At 37.2% G+C, this 27,382-nt stretch overlaps 1 protein-coding gene across 1 annotated transcript; it reads right to left on the bottom strand.

The window, feature by feature from the left end:
* LOC132040213 (arabinogalactan O-methyltransferase 1-like) lies at positions 1 to 27,382 on the bottom strand. The gene is made up of 3 exons (XM_059430842.1): positions 26,773 to 27,382; positions 19,476 to 19,530; positions 1 to 1,859 (listed from the first exon to the last, which is right to left on the bottom strand). Exon 3 carries the CDS (start codon positions 944 to 946, stop codon positions 116 to 118), a length of 831 nt encoding a protein of 276 aa, XP_059286825.1. The 5' UTR covers positions 947 to 1,859; positions 19,476 to 19,530; positions 26,773 to 27,382; the 3' UTR covers positions 1 to 115.

Here is a 27,382-nt window from a genome sequence, read left to right as displayed (position 1 = left end):
TTAAACAAACAGTGGGGTAATTTGAAAAGGAAAATCAGTTATACAACACTCAATAAAATGCAAATTAAAGCACTCTTCCCAGCCAAAAAAAAAAAAAAAAAAGGAAAAAAATACTCTAGCAAAAATCGCTGCTCCCATTAGAAGCTGGTGGAATCTGAAAATGCCAAAGCCTTCCTACACCTTTCACCAAATTTTTCCTACACAAAAATAACTCTGCATAAACTTTCTCTACATCACGATCCACATCATGCAAAATCACATGTGTAACCCCAGATCCTTTCCTATTCCTTGCCATAACAGCAGCAGAATAAATAGCTGACATTCTTCCTGGTGCTTTATCAAAATACCCTTTAGGACCATCTATCATAATTATGTCCCATTCTTTATCGTACACTTCATCTGCTAACATGTCCAATGCTAACTTACATTTTTTGTTACCTCGTAAAAACGATTTCCTAGCGGAACAATCCGGTTCCTTATGGTAGTGTTCGATTAATTTCTCTGCCTCGTACAACTTTGTCCGATAATTCACGGTGTTGGCACGGAGGAATGGGAGGTGCATGAGTATGGCCCTGATCCATTTCGGATCTTCCTCTAGGAATAGCGTCATGCCACGTGGATTTATGGACGACCACATGAACGAGTCGTGACCGAGACCGAATACGAGGAAATTACAAGGGGTTAGAGATTTCAGGACGTCAAAGGATACCTTGATCTCGTCCCTCGATTGTTGTGGTATCACACGCGACGTGGCATAGTGGAGGACGGCATCCACTTGGAGATGCCGCGATATTGTGTCATCCTCTGTTGTTGAGTTCTGGTCCGGGAGGATCCCCGGGCCCACTAGTACTGGAGCTTCACAGAGGATGGGATTATTTGACATTCGAAATAAAATGAAAATAATTAGCATTGTACAGGTTAAACCTATGAATGCTAATTTCAACATGTTCTTGTGGGTGAAATTATTTAGTGTTGACGCCAATTGGGAGACTTCATCTCATATTATGCTTCGAAACGAAAGGTTCTTGGAAAAACAATGAGATACAATGGACCCTTTAAATTCCACTTCAAACTTGGTGTGATTGCCTTAAATTGGATGTATATACATTAAATAGACCATGTGTTTTCCTCACAAATTGCTAGTTAATTGCACCATGTAAAATGTCCCAATTCTAAAGTTTGTGTTATTATAAAGCAAGTTTTCAGGAACTTTAGCCTCTCAAACCGTCCAAGTGTCCGTCTTCCATTATAGATAGTTACTAGTTCATGATATTGGATTTAATATTTAACTTTGAAACCTATGTAAAACGAATTTGTGGTAAGGAGAGATTGAAGGATCGATAATCTTCTTCATTATTACAGACAATTTTCAGCTTTGTAAATTATAGTATACAATAAAAATAACTAATTAATTAAAATATGTTGTAAATTCAGAACATGTCACGAACCAAAATCGTTTAGTTGTGCGAGCACCTACCATTTCCCGCCTTGGCAGGCGAACCCTTCCCTTACCCAACATGCAATCGATCAATGCAGAAGAACAATGTAATAATAATAAATCTCAAGATCAATTAAAAGAGAAAAAGTGCGGAATACATCTTCTACCCAAGGCATCTGGTCTAAGTCAGCACAAAGCTACTAATAAACACATAGGTCTGAATATATAACAAGAACGATCTGAATGTTTCCATACAAGGCTCATAACATTAAAAGGAATACTGTGTGGAAATAGATGACAAGTATACGAAGAATGGAAACTCAGGCTGCAGATTTGGCAGAAGCTCACCCTAAGTCTCCAATAACACCGTCTCGGGAAACACTCTCGAGAATTAGAAATAGAACACGTAACAGACTCAGCACTAAAAAGAAGAGTAGCATCAGTACAAACAACAAGTATTGAGTAAGCATTATAGGCCAACCAAGATTAGTTCATGCATATAAGCATAAAATCAACAAGATCAGCAGATAGGCACATAATACCCAAACTAAGGTCTCAGAATATCCCATAACCGAATCATAACCTAAGCTGAAGCTTCTAAACCACAAGTCTGTCGAGTCTGAATAATCTAAAATGATAATCACAAATTGTCATGACCCCTTTTAGAATCGCGCGGGCACATACCATTCCCACCTTAGTAGGCGAACCCTTAACCCAAAACAGTTTCATAAACAAATAAAGAACGAAATTCATTTATCCTTCAAGATATAATATAATCAAAAGCGGAAGTCAACCAATATATAAATAAACAAAATAGCAGAAGCGTTTACAACAATTTAATAAATACACTGACTCATTTTCCCATGACCTGGCCTAGACTAGTGCAACAACGACTAAGATTTTGAATGCCGAATACAACAACAATTCTAAGACTCAACATCCATCTCAGAATGAGAAGGATGGAGACCTTCAAGATAGGGACCGTGCATTTTCCGGAATACTTCAATCAATCAATATCCTAAAAAACTCCACACCCTAAAAGGGATGTAGCAAGAGTAGCATCAGTACAACACAAGTACTAGTAAGCATCATAGGCCATCAATTGTTAGAAAAAATAACGGAAATAGAATTTACAAATAAGAATGGAAGGTAAGCTAGGTCAACAGTACACATTACCTTCCACTCGTCCCAACAGTAATGATTCTTATTCTCATCAACTCTCCCCCTAGTGATCCATTTTCTTAGCTTGCCTTATACTCCCTTCTAACTCATCTAACATACAATAGACAATTTGGCTCAAGTATCACAAGTCAGCTACCATTGCACTATTCACTCTTAGTCAGCTACCATTGCACTATTCACTCTTAGTATCGGAAAGTTATCTCGTCATTCAGATGTTCATTATTCACTTGAACTTAGGAACCAAACATATACAACAGGGCCAACTAGTAGCAAATATATGTAATTAAAGATCATGGCCTCTGGTTATAGTGACTAAACCCAACTGTATCAAGTCTCAATACATCCAATCCGAATCCATATATCACAACCATATCACAAGAATATCACGAGAATATCACGAGAAGCCAAAAAGGTACCAAGCAATGCAATAATGTATGAAATATGGATGCAATGCAAATGCACTATACATATGTACTCCTATGATGGAACATCACATCTCGGCAGCACAACCCATAGGGGACCCGCAAAGTCCATGCACCCTCACGATTCCGGCAAAGACCTCAATAATCGCTACCAGCACTCAGACCTCGATTCCGAGATAAACACCGGACATTAGTGCTCACGTCACTCTCAGCCTATTGAGCCCAGCCCGTAACAGTGTTTCCTTATATATCATCAATTTATCAACAGTATATCATAAAGGATGAGAATGCGTGCAATGTATGAGTTCAATATCAGTAATAAAATAAATCTCAACAGTACCACACATGGGCACACCAACAATATAAATAAAAGGCTACACAATAAGCCACAATAGGATCACAAACCTCAACTCATTACCAACAAGTAAGGTGCTACAATATCATAAGAAGATATAACACTAGTCACCAATACCTAACAAGGACAATATCACAACAACAACATCACCTCATTCCTTTACTTCCTAACGACATCAACATATGATAAATACGCTTTTTAACTCACAAGGTCAACCACTAAGCATCCAATCTACAATCATTTCATGTTCCATTAACTCGTTTATCATCTTCAGTACTAAATTATGATTCAATATTAATAAACATATAACCTGATTATGCATTTCATGCGAAAATCCTAATCAACGGAATGTAATAAGTCAAGTGCCATACAACTAGTCTCCCCGGTCACTTAGAATCCCCTAATATTCAAAGACACGCCAACACATGAACCTAGAGAACCTACAAGCCACAAGCCCGAACACATAAATCACATAGCAGTACCAACCTAAGATTTCCATCCAAATCTTCAAAATCCTATACATGCATTCTCCGTTTCATCTAATACGTGTATATGTAATTCTAACCAGAGTCTACCAAAGAAAGGAAGCCGTAACCTACCTCGAGGCCGAACAAGTGCGCGAACATCCACTTGGATTCCATCTTCCATATTTGTAGCGAACTTGCAGATTCGAGAGGTCTAGGAATGATGGATACATTCAAGTAAGCGGTGATTGCGGAATTCAAGGTCATAGGGGTAAAATCGTCATTTCTAAAATAATCAATCTAGATTCTTGATTATGCTATTACACCTCTTTTATGGAAACAAGGTTTACCTAAGTCAAACTTACCTTACTAATTCACATAAAACATTATTAGGCTCTAACAATTTAACCCATTTAGGAAAATAGAATGATTTCGGCTTAGAACTTGCTATTTAGTCAAGGTTTGCAATAAAAGAGCTATCTTGAAGTTAGTAATTGTTCTAGGTTAATCATTACCACATTTACCCAGAGGACTCATAAGATGAGAGAAAGAACCTTCATTAATGTACTACTATAATCATATATGGTGCACGAAGAAAGAGGGAATTAAAAGAAGATGGAATAAGGGATTCAAATAGCTTACCTTCCCAACATATAAGTCTCTAGGGTTGGAATTTGCTCTCAATGGCTGCTACTGATTTGGGGAAATGAATATTAGGTCAAGTCAATAATGAGCTTTAAATAAGGAAATAACCGCCCGTCAACCGCTGTGGCGGTCTAGCGGTCACTGTGGCGGCACCGCTTCAACGCTAGATCCACCGCTGGGGCGGTCCTTTAATAATTCTACACCTCCGCTTCAACGGAGCTTCTTGTCGTTGTGGCGCCGACGCTGGGGCGGCAGTACTGTCGCTATGACGGTATGACTGGGCCTGGTGGCGCAATCCGATATTTTACACACAATTCGCATGACTGGTCCGATCAAGTTAGCGATTTTTAAGAGCTCAATGGTCTGAAAGGATTTTAGGGGGGTCAAGGCTGCGAATTTCACGAAAGTCACAGTAACGACGAAGCGGTTCGTTACACAAATCCAAGTTCTGAACCTAGGCAGAGTCACTACTCCGCAATCTGACCAAGTCCACAATTCAATCTATGCCACCACAATGATACAAACAGACCATACTAAATCAGACATGAAGAGTCATATGATGATGCAGAATAAAATATATTAATGCAATGCAATGCACTGGCCAAATACCTCAAACATTTACACACATGCTAAAGGCATTGTTCGTACAATAGTCATGACCCATGGGGGACCCGCGATGTCCATGTACCACTCGCTCCGGAATATACCTAGGATCACGAGTCCACTCGCTCCGGAACAGACCTAGGATCACGAGTTCACAAATAGGCCGCATCCTCACCCCCTATCAAATGTGCCTTATATACTTATATTATATGCAAGATGTATTTAAAATATGGTTCAAGTCCAGAACCCCAACATGAAACACCAACTCAAAAGTAAGCATGATAAATCAATGAAATTAAATGCCAATGAAAGTACGAGTCACAATGCCATAAGCCGTATCAGCACTTAGATAAATCAGCTCAACCGTGGAATGAATCATACAAACCATCTCAATCAATATAAAGAGTCTATGCCACACTTTACATCCAAATATAACAAGTACACCGCACAACTAAGTCTTGTGTCACCAAAGTGCTCTATTTTCTCATGTATCATGATCAGTACCAAGTCATAATTCGATATCAATATACATGTGAACTGAGAATGTATGCCATGCATGATATCATCATAATTATACAACACGATTCAGGCCTAATCTCATTATCCTTCCTTTCCGATGATAAATGACACAACAAGAGAGAAATGAGTGCAACACATATCACAACATAGCAATTAAAGCAACAAGACTAATCACAATAACAAGGCAACAAGCCACAATCAACCAACCTAATAGAATACCATCCCAGATCACCACAATACAAATATAAATACACCATCACAATGTGTAAATAACGGCGACAAGCCCACATAGTCAGAAGTCATACCGACCTAGGTAATATCCACCCAGACATCATGTCCGCAGACCTAATCATGCTTTCTCCCGTCAATTCTACACAATATATATATTTCGCTAATCAAAGTCTAACTAAGGTAAGCCGTGACCTACCTTGAATGTTGAACAGGAGCCCCGAACTACTCCACGCAAGCCTTCTATTTCGAAGTTCCTCAGAACGATGATAGTCTAGTAAATAACATCACAAGTAAGTAAATGCCCACGACAACCAACTAATCGAACGAGAAGTAAATTCGAAAAAGGTTACTCAAAATACCCCTAATGAGTCATGAGGGCAAAACGGAAAATTAAGGGTGAAATTACCTTACCCATAGTCCCAACAATCATAATCCTTAAATTCATGGGTTTTTAATCACATTAGACCCTTCAATTTGATCAAATAGTTAAAAACCCCAAATTTGGGTAAAACCCTAAACCTCAAATTAGATTCTTGGATTATCAAGTAATTCAACCCTAGAATGTGTTAATCTACACTTCTAGATGATATAAATAGCAAGTTACTCAACAATAATCAATTTATACTAAGGGTTTCGTGATAAAGAGCCTAGGTCTCATCACCCACTACTCTAGGACCTTAAACCACCTTTGAAACTCTAAGAAGAAAGGTAAATAAGCAAGATAATGGGTTGGAACTTACCCCCAAAGATGATACCACCAAGTTTCTTCAATATTCGCCTCCCCAAGCTCTTGGAATTGGGTTTTAGAAGTGGTGGACTAATGGTTCGAACTTAGGAATATAAAATGAGTTTCTGGTCCCGTCGATGCGCTACAGCAGTCACCAGAATCGCCATAGCAATCCCGCTGTAGTGATCAGGCCTTCCGCTATTGCAAAAATCATTCAAGGCATGCCATGGTGGCCAAGAGTGCGCTATGGTGGTCAGATCGTCCGCCATTGCGAAATCAAAGAAAGTCCATGCACCGCTATGGCGGTTAAAATCCCGCTGTGGTGGTCACACCAGAACCAGCAAAAATCTGGCTTTTCTCAAGTCTATTCCAAAATCCCGACATCAATCTGAGGCCCCCCGTACACAAACCAGATATGCACACATAAATAAAAACATGCTACGAATTTACGTATGGCCTCAGATTTTCCAAGTCAACCCCCAAACGGATAAAATCAAGTTTCCAACCAAGTACCCAAAACACAACCAAATGCATCGAGAACCGAACCATCCATCCTACAGAGTCATAATTGACCCTCTAGACCTCACAGAATCGATGAAAATCTGAAAAATGTCTGTTTACCCAAAACTCAACTATAGGTCAAACGCCTTCACTTAAGGATTCTAAATCCTTCAGTTTTCACTAAAAACGCTTTATAATCTTGGGAATTCATCAACAGGGGTAAAATGGTCAAAAGGCACATAGAGAACTAATGGATCATTACATCAAATACCAGTTAAACAATCATTCATCCTTGAACGAAGAAAGAGAGTACGAAAGTAAACAGTAACCAAGGAACTTGTATTATAACTACCCAAAAGCCTCTACGGCGAGAAGTAAGCCAAAACACTGCCTATTTGCCTTATCAATCAAACTTCCTTAATTAGCTCAAGATCCAATTTCCCATACTCGAATTTTCTTCACAACTGATCCCCGAATATTAGAACTACTTCTGCTGGAATTCTTTGATTCGATAAATTCGTACCTCTAAACACGACTAATAGGTCCCACAACATTTCTCAAAATAACATGAACCTTTAGATATAAACACACTCATAGCCCACTCTGAACCGGTAAAATACTCTTTTTCTGCTAACCTTTCTTTCACCTTTCTAGACCCATTCTTCGCACCACGATTTCTTGGAAATACGCGAACACAAGCCCGAAACCATGACTTACTCTAGCCAGAAATGAATAATTGTTTTATCGGAGCAACTTTAAGCAATTCCATCGAACTTATCTTACTCATAGCCGACTTCTCTAGTTCCAAGTCTTCTTAAAGCTTCAAATCACCATACTGGAACCCCTTTGAATACCTCGCTGAGCCAAGTCCGTAGGAAAACCATTTGATCACTCTAAAGACCTCTCACAACCATAGTACCTCCTTGAATCATTACTAAGCCCGACGTAAACCATTATAACTGTCCGAATGACTGAACCTTGTAAAATATCATCAACTCTGCTTGCAAACCCCGATAAAGCTAGATAAACCTGCCATACCTCAAATCTGAACTTTGACCCATCGAATCCGTGAAAGTGATTTAATGGGAAACCCAAGTCCTTCAGGAAAATATATACATAGTCCATCAAGCATAATTCGAACAATTTTGACCCTGAACAGATGTACAACCCCTAAATACCACCAATAGTCACTCGAACTGACTCCAAACCTTTCAAAAACCAATCACAGTCCTATCACCCTTTAGGGGCGACTACTTCTAGTTCCTTAATATTCTAAAACTGCTCACTCAAGCTATCTGATTAGTAATACCCACCATATAACACACTACCACGAATATAGTCTCACCTCGAAAATACAGCTCTAACTTCACATTATAGGGATTTTCAGAAATCCTCTCCTTTAACCCACACTAACTCATCCACTGTAGAGTGTTAGGAAATTATCCAACTGTGTATCACACAAGCTACTTCCATAAGGCTGAACATGCCAGTTACCTGAAATTTGCTTCTCAATAGTCGCTGATCACGAAACTCTATCATATTATTTAGTCCATTTTTGTGGACTCCCTTCTTTAAGCATACTCACAATCACACCTCATCTGAAATATGTAAGACAACATCTCCACAACCTATACTGACCCAAGTAATTTCAAAGATGTACCTTATTTTACTGATTCTCGATCAACTATACTTTTTTCTGACACTTCAATCCCCCAATTCTAATCAAATCACAATCATCGTCACCATCTAACCATTTATAGAATCCACTCAATATAATACTGCAAAATCATAAGTCTTACAAACTAGCCGAGTCAATCCTAGAGATAGTAGCATGTCACACACTCTATACCCTAGAGATCCCTTAACTCACTCAACTCTAAAACTAAAAACTTTCTAAATCCAACATATCACATAAACAATCCTACTATTGCTCTGACGTATAACCACCAAGGTGCCTTTGCTCAAATTCCCTTAACCCAAATTCTGAAATGTTCTCTACAACTCGATAATTAGAACCTCATCATTAATAAACCACTTCAATGCCTTTAAATGCTAGTCGCCCGCAAAGAATCATCTCTTGTCTTACTTGCCAAATCGGAACACCTCTAACCATTCACGCGATTATCCCCTTCATTAGATCAACTCAACTGAGTAGTAACAGTAAGAACTAACCGAACTTACACAATAGGTACAAGGCTCTCAACCCTAATCAAATATTATATCCAACAGCTAATAGTTCCTTGAATACTAAATACTTGGCACTTGACCAACACTAAAGTCATTCTTATTAGTCAACCACCGGCTCCCATTGGCCCACAACACTAAACCCTTATGTCTATTCTACCATGCATGACCGTAACATAATCCTTGAATTACTAGCTTTCGATTCCTCAATAGCCTTATCATTCCTCTAAACATGAAGAATCGATGAACATACCCTTTACTGAAGGACTGGAACCGTAGTTGCTCAACATCTTAAGTCTCCACTCGTCACAAGTAACATTTCTTCCGAGCTAAATCTGATAACCACCTTCCTGAAAGAAACCATAAACCACTACCATATAGTCACGTCGAAACCCAACTTAACTTTTCACAACCGAATACGAAATTCACTCTCGTACAAATTGCAACCTTAACCTGACGAGCACGTTAGATACAAATTGTTCCCTTCTTAATGGCAGAGATTAATCTATCCCAATCCTCTTTCTTACACCCCCGTTCCATTAACATAAAAGTGCTCATACCCAAATACCATAAGAAATCTTACTTTGCTACGTGTTTCCCACAAAAGTCGTCTTTCATGTCCTTATTCTCAACTTCTCTTCTTTATTACACGCGGTCACTATACTTTTGCCAAAATCTGATGCTCCTTACCGAACTTACACTCGTGCCCCGCACACCATCATAATAACCTGACGAAGTTGAAACTCATTCCCAAAACCAATCATATCTCTAACAAATCATACTTGTTATGTCATAAATGCACTTATGCGGTTTTGAGCAACCCAACACTGAAAACATAGATATCATGTGACCCTTTGTACCATCTCTCTAAGGTCTAGAGAAAACCAAAACAATGAACGAGTCTCAACAACCATCCCACATAACAGAAACCTCAAGTACTAGCTGGATACTGAACTTAGTCACGCGTCCGAATCAGGAAGACACATCTAGTACTATACCAAGCCATGTCAAAACAAAACCGCTTGCATAAAAGTTTAGGAAATAAGTTTCCACTATTCGTGGGAGAATAATACAAGGAATTTCATATACCAATTGGAATAGAATAGATACCAATTTGAATGAAGTAGCAAGAAAGAATGAAAGAATTGGAAGTTTCCTAAATGTCCTATAGCCTCTCGTAGATACCAATTTGAATGAAGTAGCAAGAAAGAATGAAAGAATTGGAAGTTTCCTAAATGTCCTATAGCCTCTCGTAGATAAACACAGAGCACATCATACAGATCCGCAAGACTATACTAGACATGCTCTTGTACTTGTAAGACTATTAACAAAAGGCTCTGATACTAACTTATCACAACCCAAAATCGCTTAGTCATGCGGGCACCTACCATTTCCCACCTTGGTAGGCGAACCCTTCCCTTACCTAATATGCAATCTATCAATGCGGAAGAATAATGTAATAATAATATATCTCAAGATCAATTAAAAGAGAATAAGTGCGGAATACATCTTCTACCCAAGGCATCTGGTCTAAGTCAGCATAAGAGCTACTAATAAACACATAGGTCTGACTATATAACAAGAACTATCTGAATGTTGTCATACAAGGCTCATAACATTAAAAGGAATATTGTCTGGAAATAGATGACAAGTATATGCTCCGGATCTGGCAAGAGCTCACCCTAAGCCTCCAACAACACCGTCTCGGGAAACACTCTCGAGAATTAGAAATAGAACACGTAACAAACTCAGCACTAAAAAGAAGAGTAGCATCAGTACAAACAACAGGCATTGAGTAAGAATCATAGGCCAACTAATATTAGTTCACGCATATAAGCATAAAATCAACAAGATAAACAGATAGGCACATAATACCAAAACCAAGGTCACAGAATATCCCATGACCGAATCAGAACCTAAGCTGAAGCTTCTAAACCACAAGTCTGCCGAGTCTGAATAATCTCAAATGATAATCACAAATCCAAGTTCTGAACCTAGGCAGAATCACAACTCCGTAATCTTACCCAGACCATATTCCGATCTATGACACCATACTGATACGAACAGACTATACAAAATCAGACGTGCAGAGCCATATGATGATACACAATAAAATATATTAATGTGAAATGCAATGCACTTGCCAAATACCTCAAATATGTGTACATATATTAAAGGCATTGTTCGCATAATTGTCACGACCCATGGGGGACCCGCAAAGTCCATGTACCCCTTGCTCTAGAATTTACCTCAGATCACAAGTTCACTCGCTCCGAAATAGACCTCGGACCACCAATTCACAAATAGGCCACATTCTCACCCCCGTCAAATGTGCCTTATATATACATATATATCACAAGATAGGCCACATCCTCACCCCCTGTCAGATGTGCCTTATATACATATATTGTATGCAAGATGAATATTCAAAATATGGTTCAAGTCAAGAAACCAATATAAAACACCAACTCAAAAGTAAGCATGATAAATCAGTGAAATTAAATGCCAATGAAAGTACGAGTCACAATATCATAAGCCATAGCAGAACTTAGATAAATCACCTCAACTATGGAATGAATCATACAAACCATCTCAATCAATATAAAGAGTCTGTGCCATCCTTTACATCCAAATATAACAAGTACACCTCACAACTAAGTCTTGTGTTACCAAAGTGCTCCATTTTCTCATGTATCATGATTAGTACCAAGTCATAACTCGATATCATTATACATGTGAAATAAAAATGTATGCCATGCATGATATCATCATAATTATACAATACGATTCAGGCCTAATCTCATTATCCTTCCTTTCTCTGTTGATAAATGACACAATAACAGAGAAATGAGTGCAACACGTATCACAACATAGCAATTAAGGCAACAAGCTTGATAACAATAACAAGGCAACAAGCCAAGCCAAAATCAACCAACTTAGTAGAATACCATCCCAGATCACCACAGTACGAATACAAATACACCATCACAATGCGTAAATAACAGTGACAAGCCACACAGTTAGAAGTCATACAAATCTAGGTAATATCCAACCAGGCATCATGTCTAAAGACCTAGTCATGCTTTCTCCCATCAATTCTACACAATATATATGTTTCACTAATAAAAGTCTAACTAAGGTAAGCCTAACCTACCTCGAATGCAGAACAGGAGCCACAAACTACTCCACATAAGCCTTCTATTTTTGAAGCACCTCAGAACGATTGTAGGCTAGTAAATAACATCGCAAGTAAGTAAATGACCATGACAACCAACTAATCGAATGAGAAATCAATTCGGGAAAGGTTACTCAAAATACCCCTAATGAGTCACGAGGGCAAAACAGAATATTAAGGGTGAAATTACCTTACCAATAGTCCCAACAATCATAATCTTTAAATTCATGGGTTTCTAATCACCTTAGACACTTCAATTTCATCAATTAGTCAAAACCCCTAAATTTGGGTGAAACGCTAAGTCTCATAATTAGATTCTTCGACTATCAAGCAATTCTATTGAATATGTTAATCTACACTTCTAGATGATATAAACAACAAGTTACTCAACAATAATCAATTTATACAAAGGGTTTCATGATTAGGAGCCTAGGTCTCATCACCCACCGCTCTAGCACCGTAAACCACCATAGAAACTCAAAGAAGAAAGGAAAATAAGCAAGATATTGGGTTGGAACCTATCCCCAAAGATGATACCACCAAGTTTCTTCAATATTCACCTCCCTAAGCTCTTAAAATTAGGTTATAGAAGTGTTGGACTAATGGTTCGAACATAGGAATATAAAATGAGTTTCTGGCCCGGTCGATCAGCTACAGCGGTCACTTAAGATCAATCGCCATGGTAATCCGCCATATACTTTGCTTATGTGAACACGTTATAGAAGAAATCAACAAAGGCCATCTCTCGCCGTGGCAGCCAAGACTGTCCCATAGTGATCCCACTATGGCGGTCAGTCCATCCGCCATGGCAGAATCAAAAAATGTCCATGCCACCGCTATGGCGGTGAAAACCCCATCATGGCAGTATCGCTACAGTGGCACCAAGTCGGCTGTGGCGGTCACAGCAGAACTAGCAAAAATCTAGTTTTTTGCAAGTCTTTCCTGAAGTCCTGACATCAATTCGAGCCCCCCCCCCCCTCCCCCCTATCCTGTACAAAAACTAGATATATGCGCACACATAAAAACATACTACAAACTCACTCGTGGCCTCGAATTTCCCAGCGGTATTCTAATTTACCAAGTCAACACCCAACAGATAAATTAAGTTTCCAACCCAGTACCCAAAGTGCAACCAAATATCTCGGGAACTGAACTATCCTTCCCACCAAGTCATAATCGACCCTTCGGACATCACGGAATTGGTAGAAATTCGAATAATATCTGTTTACCCTAAAGTCAACTACAGGTCGAACGCCTTTACTTAAGAATTCTAAATCCTTCAGTTTTCACTAGAAACGCTTTATAATCTTAGGAATTGGTCAACATAGGTAAAATGGTGAAAAGGCACATCCTGCTGGGTCATTATAGAACAAATAAAATATTATAACACAAGAGCATAGATAAGAAATGTAATAAGGAGGAGTACTTTCATATTTCAAGTGTGTCTTCCACAAAGACGAATGTAACGACCTGTTAGGTTGTTTTGAGCTCTAGGTTCCTTTTTTCCTAAATGACCCTTTCCATAACTTTAAAATGGTTTTTTTGACTAACGGGAATGGGTGACACGATTTCTGAGGCATTCAGGTGAGTATCAGAGTGGAAAAACTAATTATGGAAGTTCTTATGTTGAAGAAATGAAAAGGGTTGACTAAAGTCAACATCCGGGGTTAGCGAACTGAATGTAGGTTTGCACAGTACGATTAGGTCCCAAACATGATTTATAACTTAGTCAGATAGTTAGCACGGATCACGCGGGGCTCGGGTATGTTTTGGACTATTAGTTGAGAAACTAGTTAAAGTGGTGAATTAAAATTTACCATGATTAACATCGGGTCAAAATGATCCTGAATGGGTGTTTTGAGCATTTGGTCATCGCGATCGCGATGCCTGAGGGCGCAATAGGGAAGGGAAATTCTAGACCAAGTCCGGTTTGGTGTTTCCGGTTGCGCGGAGGGTCTGTGATTGCGAAGAGGGGACTATTCCTGGCAGTGTTTAATTCCTAAAAAGGGGATTTGACATTTCATTTCATAACTTGAGCTAGAGACCTCGGATTTGGGAGATTCTTAAAGGGATTTTCGAGTTTTGGCACGGGTGTAAGAATCTAACCTCCTTTTTACCACTTGATCATGTAATCTTGCAGATTTTAGCCTTCTAAGTCATGATTTGGGTTGCAAAATGTGGATTTTAAGCCCAAAATTGAAATTATGCAATTCTTCAAGTTGAAAGTCGACTTGAAGTCGGGGTTGAGTCAATTTCCAAAATTCTGACTCTATGGGCTATGTGTAAACTGATTTTTGGATAAAATATTAATGTTGCCATCAGGGGCTCGGGGTCGACTTTTGGGGTGACCTTTAGGGTTCGAAATATTAGTATAGCAATATGGGTGTCGACGAACTCGTATGCTAATGTAGAATTCTTATTTGAAAAGATTGGGATCGTTCAGAAGCTTTAAGAAAAGGCAAGGCTTCATTGTGAGCTTCAGACTTCGTATTTAGACAAGTTGAGATCTTAATTGACTATATTTAAAGCATTTTTGTTGGTAATTTACTAATGTTAAGAGAATTAGGTGAAAAGGGGGTCCCATACTTAGGAGAAGATGAGCACTTGTACGAGTATCAGTACCATGATTAGGGGAATTGTGTTATATCGAATTATTTATCTCAATTGTAAAAATGCCAAAGCGTGTGGGCATTAGCTAGTAGTTGACTTTGATTGATTTAATCGTCACGTGAGATATGAATCCCTTACTCATTGATTATGTGTCCTTATCACTCCATAGTTCTCATTTAGGGATGAAAAAGAGCTAAATTGAGCCTTTACTTTATAGCCTTGTTGCTTATGTTGTGTGCATGTCATTTTCATGCTTTCATATGGTATCTCATGTGTATTACGCGTAAGAATTCATATGTGATACTCAATATGAAATGGTTCTGGGTGCAGTGATGCAGATGATAGACGAATTTGGGCTAAATACAGGTAATGAGTGCCGGATTGACTAAGTATTGAGATTGAGAGTCGAATTGGCTGAGAACTCGATTGAAAATGGTTCGGGTGGTGTATGGACCTCACGAGTCCCCCATGGGTCATACCTCCCTATTAAAGGAGCGTGTGTAAACCAGTTATTAGACGGTCTTTGCATAACATATCATACCATTTCATTGATTCTCTATTAATGCTTAATTGAAAGCTTGGTTGAAATGTGATTATCTGACTTAACTGATTACTTGGATATTTGTTGGACTTTATCAATTACTTAACCCTTGTATGTTGGATTATAATTATTCCATTTCAAAAGCTAATAGTCATTAAGTGTGGAAGTAAGCATTCAGAAGAACAACCCTTGCCACTGTTTTAGTTTAGTGTCGGTCAATGATGTTGTTGAGTACATGTTGTCTTCTCATACTCACTCTACACTTGCTGCATCTTTTGTATGCAGAGTTTGTTTTTAGTACTAACGGAGCACGAGAATTCACCAACCATTGAGGCGACTGTTTGGGGGATTCAGGGTGAGCTTGATGCGCGACACCAAATTCCCTTTCTACACTTTCCTTCTTGTTTTTCATTCTTAGACAGTGTACTCGAGATGATTATTCAGACTTGTACTTCTTATTCTAGTAGCTTTGGTACTATGACACCAGGTTTTGGGTTGTAGTACTTCTTCCGCTTATTTATGATTATGAGACTTAGTTATGACTTTGAATTGGTTTTACTTCATTCTTTTCGCATATTATAATTGTTTAAAAATTTGGTAAATCGCTTGTGGATGGTTCGCTCACCAGGTGGGGGTAAGTGCCTTCACAACTTGGAAATAATTTTGTATCAGATCCTTTGGTTACCGATCTCACGACTACAAGAGCAATGTCTAGTAAAGTCTTGAGGATCAGTATGATGAGCTCTGTACCTATCTTCGAGAGGTTATAGGACATTCAGGAATATTATTATCGTGCGTAATTGGTTATATTAGATTTTAAAGTTTCTTTGTTTCACTCTCTCATATATGGCGAGGACACAATCGACTGCAGCTGGAGAACATGAGCCTGCACCGACTACCAGGTTGTTATACGTGGACACGGTAGGGGACATAGTAGGGCAAGGCAAGGGGAAAGTCCTTGTTACTTTACCAGCTAGAGGACGATCACTATTAGCTGTTAAGGGTCATGCTACGGATGTGTCTCTACACCCAGAGGATGTTTCGGACGAGGAGCTGATTCAGGCAGACGAGGTTGGACCCGCACAGGTACCCCTCGAGTTCATTGCTACTCATGTCCTTCAGGATACTATGGTGTGCATGTTGGGTTTTATTAAGATATCACCCAGACGTCCATACTACTGGTTACTCTAGATGGTTCTTACAGGAGGGCTGGAGCTTAGTCTCCCGATCCAATGGTTGTTCCAGAATTTAGGACCCAGAGACACAACCAGCTGCTGTTGTGGCTCCTTTATTTATGGGCATGTCAGCTCTAGGTATTGCTTCACACCCAGTTTCTTAGATTACTATGAATATGGAAGAACAGAAATGGTTTGATCAATTTGAGAAAATGAATCCACCACAGTATGATGGACGATGCTTATGAGTTATTGGTTAGTTGCCATGAGAGGTTGCATAAACTGGGGTTGGTTGAGGCCAATGGAGTTGACTTCACAGCTTTTTGGATGATTGGACCCGCTAAGCAGAAGTAGGGGTCTATGTTGAGACTAGGCCAGCTGGGTCGCATCCTCTTACTTGGCTGAGTTTACTCGAGTATTTCTAGAGAAGTTTGTCCCACATTATGTGAGTGAGGACAAAAAGGATTAGTTTGATAAGTTTTGATAAGATGGGATGTCCGTGAAAGACTATGAGATGAGATTCCATGCCATATCTCGTCATGTGTTGATGATTTTTCCCGACAAGGCTGAGAGGGTGAGGAGATTTGTTGGAGGGCTGATTTATCCTGTTTGTGTTGTTGCAAAACAAGTAGCGGATTCAAGAGGCACTTTTCAGAAAGTGGTGGATGCTGCTAGACATGTTAAGCTTATTAAGCGCTAGGATTTGGAAGGGAGAGCAAGCAAGGAGCCCCGTATTTCAGGCAGTTATAGTGGTACCTCATCTAGAGGTAGGGGTCACTTTGGGTGAGGTTATCACCTCCATTCTAGCAAACCAGTGTTACGGTTCACTTTTATGTGAGGCATAAAAGCTACTTCATAATTGTGGACTCTATTTGGATTTTGGATTTTTTTTAGAGTCGCCACCTAATTTATTAAGGGAAATTAGGAAAAACGAGTGAAAAGGGTTTAGTCAAACAAGAGGTAAATCCTTTTTAAATCAGAATTCGAGGTAAGGATTCTAGTGATCCCCTGCGTAAGGTTTTAAAAAACCTAGTATTAAGGATCCGTATAATACGGTTGACCTTCAAGCTTCAATGTGTGATTATTGTAACTATTTTCTAAAACGGTTTTCTTTCTTGTATAACTTGTCATGGCGTATCATAAAATACTTTGGCAAAGTTTCCTTTATATGAAAAAAAAAGAGTTGGATTTGTCTTGGAAAAATATACATAAGGTTTTAAGGTCATTTCATTCAGATCAAAATACACTTAAGATTTCTCTTAGGTAGAGTTCAACTATCTTGGTCCAATGTTATGCCTTTTATTCCTTGTAAATTTTATTTAAAAAGTTTGCATATATCTCCTTTACAAATATGCCATGGGTTTATACAAATATGAAAAAAAAATGTTTTCTTTCAAGATGTAATTGATCCATTTTTAGTCAATATGACAGTCAATCATATCCTACTTCAAAACCTTTCCTCAAACTAAAGTTTAAGTGTATTTCCCTTATTTGTTTAACTTAATTTTGGGATTGATGTCACGACCCAACCAGACGGCCATGACGGGCGCATGGAGCTAGCCTACCGAGCACCACAAATCATACTTGCATCTAATCATATAATCATACCTGAGTGGGCCATCTTGCTAACTCATAAATATCTCCAGCGGTAAGGGACACCAGCCCAAAGGATACATAAACGCCATCAAGCTGAAACCAAGTATACAACAAAATAAGGACCGAGAAGGTCATAGAACATCTAACTGTGCATATCTGTCTACGAGCCTCTACTGGAGTACATAACATAATAAGGACAGGACAGGACCCCGCCGTACCCATTTTTACACAAGGGACCATACCAATTGGACTGCAACTCCGGAACAAGTGGAGTGCTCCTGTACAACCGCTGAGAACTCAGCCTATGAGTCTGAACCATCTCCCTGTCTACCTATGGGCATGAACGCAGCATCCCAAACAAAAAGACGTCAGTACAAATAATGTACTGAGTATGTAAGGCATGGATAACAACATAATGAAAATATGGAGATAACATAAGATAAGAAAGATCAACCTGAACCTCCGAATGCCTTATAAGGCAGATGTCATGCATGCTCAACTTTAAAAAAAATATTTTCATACATATATAATATAAGTGTTAGTGATGCGGAACGTGCAGCCCGATCCATAAATATTAGTCTTTGCGGAACGTGCAGCCCGATCCATATACATGTCATCCCCCGTCCGGGGTATCATCATATCCTGCCCACTGTAGTGGTGTGCACATCTAAGTTCCTGCTAGCGCGACGTGGTGTGAGAAAATACATACATATATATAAAGCATACATGAGAGCCCAAATGAAAGCTATAAGTCTATCAGAGTGACGTAAGGTCGGTAACCTGCGATTATCATTATGGAATCATCATCATCGCTATATCTCACCTTGAATGAACAATTATCATAAGGTGAGATCAACGATAATGAATAAAATCAATAATCATGAAACAAGCTCAATAATATCATAATGACATCAATACTATAAGCTTTGGTATCTCTAGAAATGGAATCATCATCATCATGGGGAACATTTATCATTAATATCATAAGAACCTTGAGAATCACGAGCTTTGAGCATTTTTTTAGGAATAAGGATATTATGGATGGTGTGTGTAGGTTCACAACAAGGAATCATGACTTAAGAAAGAAAAGGGTTAGCCTTAACATACCTCAAGTCGTCCAAGCAATCCAATAATCGAGCTAATTACAACTAGTACGCCAATCCTATAACAAGAAATACATATAAAAGCTTAGATGGCACTAGTATATCACGTATATCAATGATAGCTTGATTCTAAAGTAAATTGGGCAGCATTTCCCTTACTTTCCAATCACCCCAACATATACAACAATCCTACAATAACAATAACAAGCTTACAAAAGTCCTTATATACTCCTTTCACTGCCCATACAAAGAATATACACCAAACAACCCACCAATATACAATAACAATATACACTTCCTTTCTTCCAAATTAAGGAGAATAACCTCATCAACATTAGATATTGTCCACAACATGCTCAAAACAGCCTATGAACTCAACAACTACAACGCAACCCTTTATGACTTTCTTTCCATAACTATTTTCAATTTCAGGACTTACTAAACCTTCAAATCAACTCAACATAAGACAAAAAGATGAAGAACATACCTTATACTTGAAGAACTTCAACTCACACAACTTGTTTTAAGACTAAGTTCATCACACATCCAAGTATAAGCATGAACAATCACCTTTTATAGATTAGTTGTGGATTTGAAGCTTGATCCTCTCTTGAAATAACTTAGGATGTTTATGGAAGGTTTAGGATGGTTGAGAGAGAGTTGAAAGGGTCTAGAAGGTCTAATTTTGGTGATAAAATGAACCAAGGTCGTGCCCCTCTTATTTATAATCAAGAAATAAATCTCCACCGCCTCAATTCGACGACAGCATCGACGGACCGAACATGTCGACGGTTCGTCAATGTGCAACCGTCGAATTACAAGAGAAATCGTACAATTTTGTACGGGATGTATCTTCCATGGTACGTCTTCGATTTGTGAGATGTCAGTTGCATTGGAAAGAAGACTCGCTGAACTTTAATTTACATAGGTTATGCATTCCATAACTCCTCGTATTCTAGGAGATATACCTCTCTAAAGTTGACCCAAAATTTCTGTCCAAAATTCTGCCAAATTTTCCCAAATTTTCGACAAACTTATTTTTCTTCGATTTGCTTGATCCTGGGACCTTCAGACCCTTGCTTAGTACTTATTAAGAGTATTACTTAACCTTATAAGGGTTCATGGCCTCTCCGAGCTTACGTTAGTTTACTTACAACACAAACGACGCAAAAATTTCGAGGTGTAATACTTGGCCCAAGAGTTTTTTTTTTTAATCCTTAAAGTCATTATGAAACCCATTATTATCATTTGTCAATTTATATAAAAAAACAGTTTCAGTTTTATAACCTATTAAATCAAAACACTGCAGATTTTACTATCTCAAAACAGCCCAAACGATTTTCTATTTTTACCACCGAAATTCAATATCTAAATTGCTAATTTTCCTAAAAATTGTGTACACACGCTAATTGTTCCATTTCTAGCTATTTTGCAAAAAGGACGAAGAAGGATTTTTAAAAAATCATTTTGTTTCAAACTCTTGGAAATGTGACCCTTTTTATCCTTATTGGGTCTAAGTTTAAAAATCATTTAAAGGTTCTTAACCATTCTAAATGATATACGCATCGTTTGCCTAAAACGTCTAAGTTCGTAATCATAAGGGTTTGAACATGTACAAACATCCTTTAAAAGTATATTTACAATATAGCTATATAAAAATAAAGGAGAAGGAATGCTGATGGGCTCGACTATTTTCACCCATGGTTTGGCCTTCAATTGATTTCAAACTCGATAGAAAGAAAAAGAAGGGTTGGGCCTCTGGCCCAACACAGCAGGCGTTTTTGCAGCTTCGGCCCAAGCGGCCCACGTTGTACATGATAGATTAGCATGGATTTAAATGACTTGCATATAATCAGCATATATTGATTACATATAACATATATTACCAAAGTGAATGTCCAGACAAGACTAAATATAAAAAAGTAAAATTTACTTGGCATAGCTTCCATTATTACCTATTTATGGAACATAACTAAACTTTTCAATAATTATATTTAGTAGCTAAAGTATAACATATTTACTCCACATAGCTACAGTTTTTTACCACTCATCCGATAACTTTCCATTAATTCTCTAAATTTAAGCCAACAAAAAACGTCTCTCTCTCTATCCCACTAACTTCACGCCATTATTCACAATATCCCTAAATTTTCTCCAATTTCAAATCAGTTTTACAATTCTACAACTTCCCTTTGTTATCTCTAATTAACTACTCATTAATTTCACTCATGATTCAAATCTAATTCCCAAAAAAGGTAAGATTCTATACTGATTTTTTAATTTTCACCGTGTATTTAACCTATATTTTCGGAGTATTTTTTTTTTCGTTTGAATCGATGCAACTCTAAATAATTAATTATCGTTGTTTGTTCTTATTTTTTTTGCTTAGATTCAAATGAAATGGCTAAGAAAGCTTCTACTCCTATCAGAAATAGAGGTATAGAACCCGAATTTGATATTCCTAATTTTTCTTTGGGAATTTCTCAACACGAAACTGCCATTGCAGGCTCTTATGCTGAGAATCGTTAAAAAAGAATTAACGATCCTAGGCGTTCTGATTATGTTGATTCGAAGAGTAAACAACAACAAAAAGTGAAAAAGGTTTCTCAAATGGAGAAACAAAAGAAGAGAAAGGTCATTGACAATGTTGCTAATGTTAAGGGGAAAAAAATTGCTAAAGCCAAACATAATGTGGATGAGGATGATGATGCAGAGGTATATTTATCTTATATTTTCAGTATATTTAGTTCATTTTTTTTTCGTACAGTTATTACAGATCTGTTAATTAACCAGATCTATTTTTTATGTGCATTTTAAGTATATTTTCTACTGTTATTTTTTTTTCACATGTTTCTTCAGTTAAGTCGTGTTTATTGTTCTTCACCATAACAGTAATTTTTAAGATTTTTAAGTATATTCGTGTGTATTTTGTTGACAGTTATTACAGATCTGTAAGTAAAATTTTTTATCATTTTTTTCAGGGATTGTGGTGTGTATGTGGCAGCCTTTGCTGAATACTTGAGCTCAAGTGAAGTCATCCCAACCGAATTCGATAAAATTGGCACCGTATGAGATACGGTGCCCTTTTATGCGACTATGCATGGGATAAGTCAAACAACAATGCATCAAGTGATAACGAGCAACCTCCAAGACCAATTAGACCGGCGGTTGATTACGATGCGGTTGATAAACGGGATCTTGATTAGGCCACCAAGTCTTTTGTGTTTTTGATTTTCATGTTGAACAATAGCGTAGTTGGTTGCGACTTTTGTTGCTGTTTTTTAATTTTGGACATATCGTTTCATGTGCGGAATGTTTTTTAGGATGATTAATGTTGAACACCACCTTATGATTTTTATATTGTTGTTTCTTTCAAGTATGTTATTTTTTCAATGTATACATTCCATTTTTCATTTTACGTGAAATGTATTCATTTAACAAAGCAAGATATCTAACCCGATTAAATACGATCGAAATATACATAAAATATATACGAGATATATTTCATAAGTCCATTTTTTAATGTACGATGTGTTACAAAAGTTAAAATTTCATCTAAATACACTTCAAATATATGTAAAAAATATATGAAATATAGTTAACGAAGAAACGAATAAGATTTATATACCATCGTACAAAATGCAACTAAAATATAGCCCAAATATATACGAAAAACAAATATTAAAAAAAATTCACAATAGTTTAAATATCCTTGTGAAGGAATTACCAAAGTTATGCCGGACCGGCATACTTATACTTGGCATAAGTATGCCGGGTCCGCATAACTTTGATAATTCCTTCACAAGTTTATGCGGTCCGGCATAAAAGTTTGTCCATTAAAAGTTGGCATAAAATTTGTAAAGGAATTACCAAAGTTATGCCGTCATACTTATGCCTTATGGCGGTAATTGGCATAAGTATGTCGGGTCCGGCATAACTTTGATAATTCCCTCACAAAGTTATGCCGGGTCCAAAGATAAAAGTTTGCCCATTAAAAGTATGCCCCCACCGGCATAACTTTGTGAAGGAATTATCAAAGTTATGCCGGACCGGCATACTTATGCCAAGTCCGCATAAGGTGAGTATGCCGGGTCCGGCATAAAATTTGTAATTCCTTAACTAATCATTGAATCTTTTATTTTTGGTTAAAAATATGAATGTACTTTTTTGAATTCAAATTTTTTTGAATTTGTGTAGCTGTTTGAATGAGATATGGGATCAGATATGGAATGAGATGATATTTGCGTGAATCAGGGAACAATAAAACTGATTTTAATTTAAATTGGAACAGATTTTGTTTCCATAAATATAGCAATTTCAGTTAGCCCAGCGTCTATATTTCCGCTATATTTGCACTATATTTTAGTATAGACTAAATATAGAGACATCTAGCTACGAATTGTAAATATATAACATGTAGTTATAGGTTGTTAGAATGAGCTAAAAAGTACGTTTATGAAAATTTTACTATAAAAAATGAACATAGTAAATAGGCCCAATCAGTCGTATTAAATAAGGAAAGCCCAAATCTAAGTTGGGTGTCAAACAAAGCCAAAGTGAACCCAAACTAGTTGTTATAGGGATAAAATTAACGAACAGGCCCAATTTAGTTAAAACATCATCTTAATTCCTCGGAATTATCATGATATACCATAAGTGTACCTGATATACCACTCGATATATACCGAGGTATATAAAGAGTGTGTATATATATATATATATATACCTAGTGTATATTTGATTCCAAAGGCACCAAACGACATAGGCAAAGAAAAGAGAAGAAGAAGCAATTTGAGTAAGCAAGGAATGGGTATGCAGCTTGAATCAAACCACATATACGCATGTATACACATGTACAAATGATATACCAATACATTCCATATATTCCTTGAGGACTATTAAAATGAAGAGTAGTTCACTTATTGGCATGACATTTCTATTCCTTAGAGGACACAAGAGTGCAAGCTACTAGGACATTGTTTTAAGGATGATGAATTGCCAAGTAGTAATGTGTCATAGCCTAAACTATTTCAAAATAATAAATAGCTTTATAATTCCCCAAATCCATGACATCAAGAAATAACAAATTAGAGTATAAATACCAAAAAAAAATAAAACTATACATATGTAGTACTAGTACTATACTTAAATTTCAGTACTTCACTTCTGCATGTCATTTTTTACATAGCATATTCCCTTTTCCTATCATGAAACCTTAGATGGTCCCATAGGAACATGACTCAACAAAAAAGAATTCCAACAACGTAGGATCAGTTGTACTAGGCTGAGTTAGATGAAACTCAAGGTCTTTCCAGACTTTTCCCTAGCACTGGATAAGTCACTCATTGCCTGGTCATACCCCAAGTGACAATCTCTTAAGCTCCTTTACATTCAGTGTGATCATAAATAGTGTTACCACTCACCTTTAAATGAACTATCTTAACTCAATTTAGTCATGATGAGCTACTTCGGTCAAATTTCTTATCATAAGCAATCGACATTTCGTATTAGCAAGCAAATCAGTGCTATAATATTCCAAACAGACAATCTATCATTTTGTTATCAGAGACGGCGATTTAAAACAAGGTTTATACTCCTTAAACTAAATTACCTAATCATATCAATCCTACTTTGTTTCTCTCACAATACTTTTAAAGAAAGAAACAAATCAATGCTAGGTTTTCCTCACAATGACCATCATAGAATCAATCTTGGACATTTCAACTTATCTGTACCCAACATATACCATAAAACTACTGTCAAGTCAAACCAACATGTATAAGAAGTTTAACATCATCCTTTAATTAGTCTTTAAGCACAATCATGAATTTAACCAAAGTTAACTGATTCACAAACCCAAGTATGCGGACCAAGTGGATATAATAAAAATAAAGATAAACATGAAAGGTCATACATAAGGCAAGGCAGGCTTCTTAAAAATAAGCTAATGCTATCACAACTCATGGGAAGACCGTTCTTAACCTAAGCAGACATTTATAAAGGTAAGCATACTTACATTTGACAATTCATGCCTTATATCACTAATTCTCTAGGCATCTAAATCATTTAAATAGAATATTCCTCACTAGATTGAATCTGAATGATACACACATAGAAACAGCAAGCAGAAATTTGACATGGTTCAGACTTAGCTTAACATGGGCATGAGGATACTAACTGGTTCCGTTATTGGTTACACCTTCTGAAAGTGATTGGGCCAGACAGATTAATCACATAAGGTCAAAAAAGAGTTCAATCCAACCTTTATATGTCACAAACAAATACTACATGTGTCAACTAATGCATCAGAACATGAATATCTAAGCAAAGCTGCCATATTGAATTGTTTTGTGAGCATACAGCAACATCAAGATAAAATACTCAGAAAAGTTCACATTTAGACCAATATGCATGATGGTAAACAATAATGGAAGCATTTCCTGAATTTAAGCACATTCATGGCCCATAGCTAAACACAGTCAGTTATGGGTTATATCAATGAACCAACAAGTGACCAACATTCAAAGGTTTAGATCATATTCAATCTTTAGACAGGTTACAAGTATGCTGATAATAGAGATTACCCAACTTGACACACGTTTGTTCAAATAACATTTAGGCTAAGCTATAACATACCAATATTTTGAGGAACAAATGAAACTAGACAATGACAATGTTTTATCATCAATTTAACTGAGAGGGGATCATGAACCAATCAGCATTACCACTGATAATTCTTAACTTTAATTTGTCAAAGAATTTGGTAAAGAATTAACCCCTTTTAGATTAAGCTTTACTGATACTAACATATTGAGCTAATGTTTCATCAATCATAAATGATATAGGTACACTGTCAATTAGAATATCTCAACAACAATATCTAACCAACATTATGCATTTGATCTAATCAAACCTAGAACGCTAATGACTAATCTACTAACATCTAAACAGAAAAACATACAAATTCACCTTCAACTAAATATAAGCAGAAATCATGCTAAGTAAAACCACATATCATAGATGAATGATCAAACTGAGACAAAGGGATGTCATGCTAACACTACTACTACCCCTCATTAATAGTGAAACCAGACTAATAGGCATGCTTGCATATGAAAATGACTAAACTTACACTAAACTATGACTAAGCTATATCTTGAACACATGTAAACTACTGATTAAGCATAAACAGACTAATGCTAGCTAACTAATCAACAACATAGCTAAACTAAACTAAGCTAGAAAATATGCAGACAATATTAAAAGAATCAAAGAAAACAACTAAAAGGAAAAACATTTACCTTTTTCAGGTGTAGCCTTGATCAAGAATGGCATTGGAGACTTCCTTTGCTCCTTGCCAACCCACAGTCAGCCACAACAAAAAAGACAATTAAAATTTCAAACTATGAAAAACTCAAATAGTTAAAGGTTTCAGCATAAATGCTAAACCCTAGGAAATTCCAGTATTTTTTTCTCTAAAATGAGATTTGTGTACATACTTCGGTCTCAGTAAATGTGAATGATGGGGTTCTTTATATAGAACCCTATAAACCCTCAAAGTTGGTTCAATTTCGATGTGGGACTAAGATATTTCAAGGGATTTATCTTTGAATCCTCTTAATTTGTTGGTAGCCAATAGAAATTGAGACTTTTAGATGAACAACAAGACAAAACTCATTAAGAATGGTCATCCTTGTTGTGCAGAAAAAGAAAAGAGAGAGAAAAGGGTTTTTACCTCCTATGCGGTGGTTCTTCAATGGAGAAATGGTAAGAGAATACCAATTAATGCCCTTACCTGTTTTGGATAGTCAACACTAATACAAAGTTGTACACCTGAAAATTTGTTATTTTCAGGCCATGACGACCAAAGAGAGAGAATGGAAGCCTGTGGTGGCTAGGGTTTCTCGTTAA

The sequence above is a fragment of the Lycium ferocissimum genome, chromosome 12, assembly GCF_029784015.1.
Source record: "Lycium ferocissimum isolate CSIRO_LF1 chromosome 12, AGI_CSIRO_Lferr_CH_V1, whole genome shotgun sequence".
NCBI lineage: Eukaryota > Viridiplantae > Streptophyta > Magnoliopsida > Solanales > Solanaceae > Lycium > Lycium ferocissimum.
Note: the sequence above shows the minus strand (reverse complement) of the source record. Positions and strands in the feature narration are given on the sequence as shown.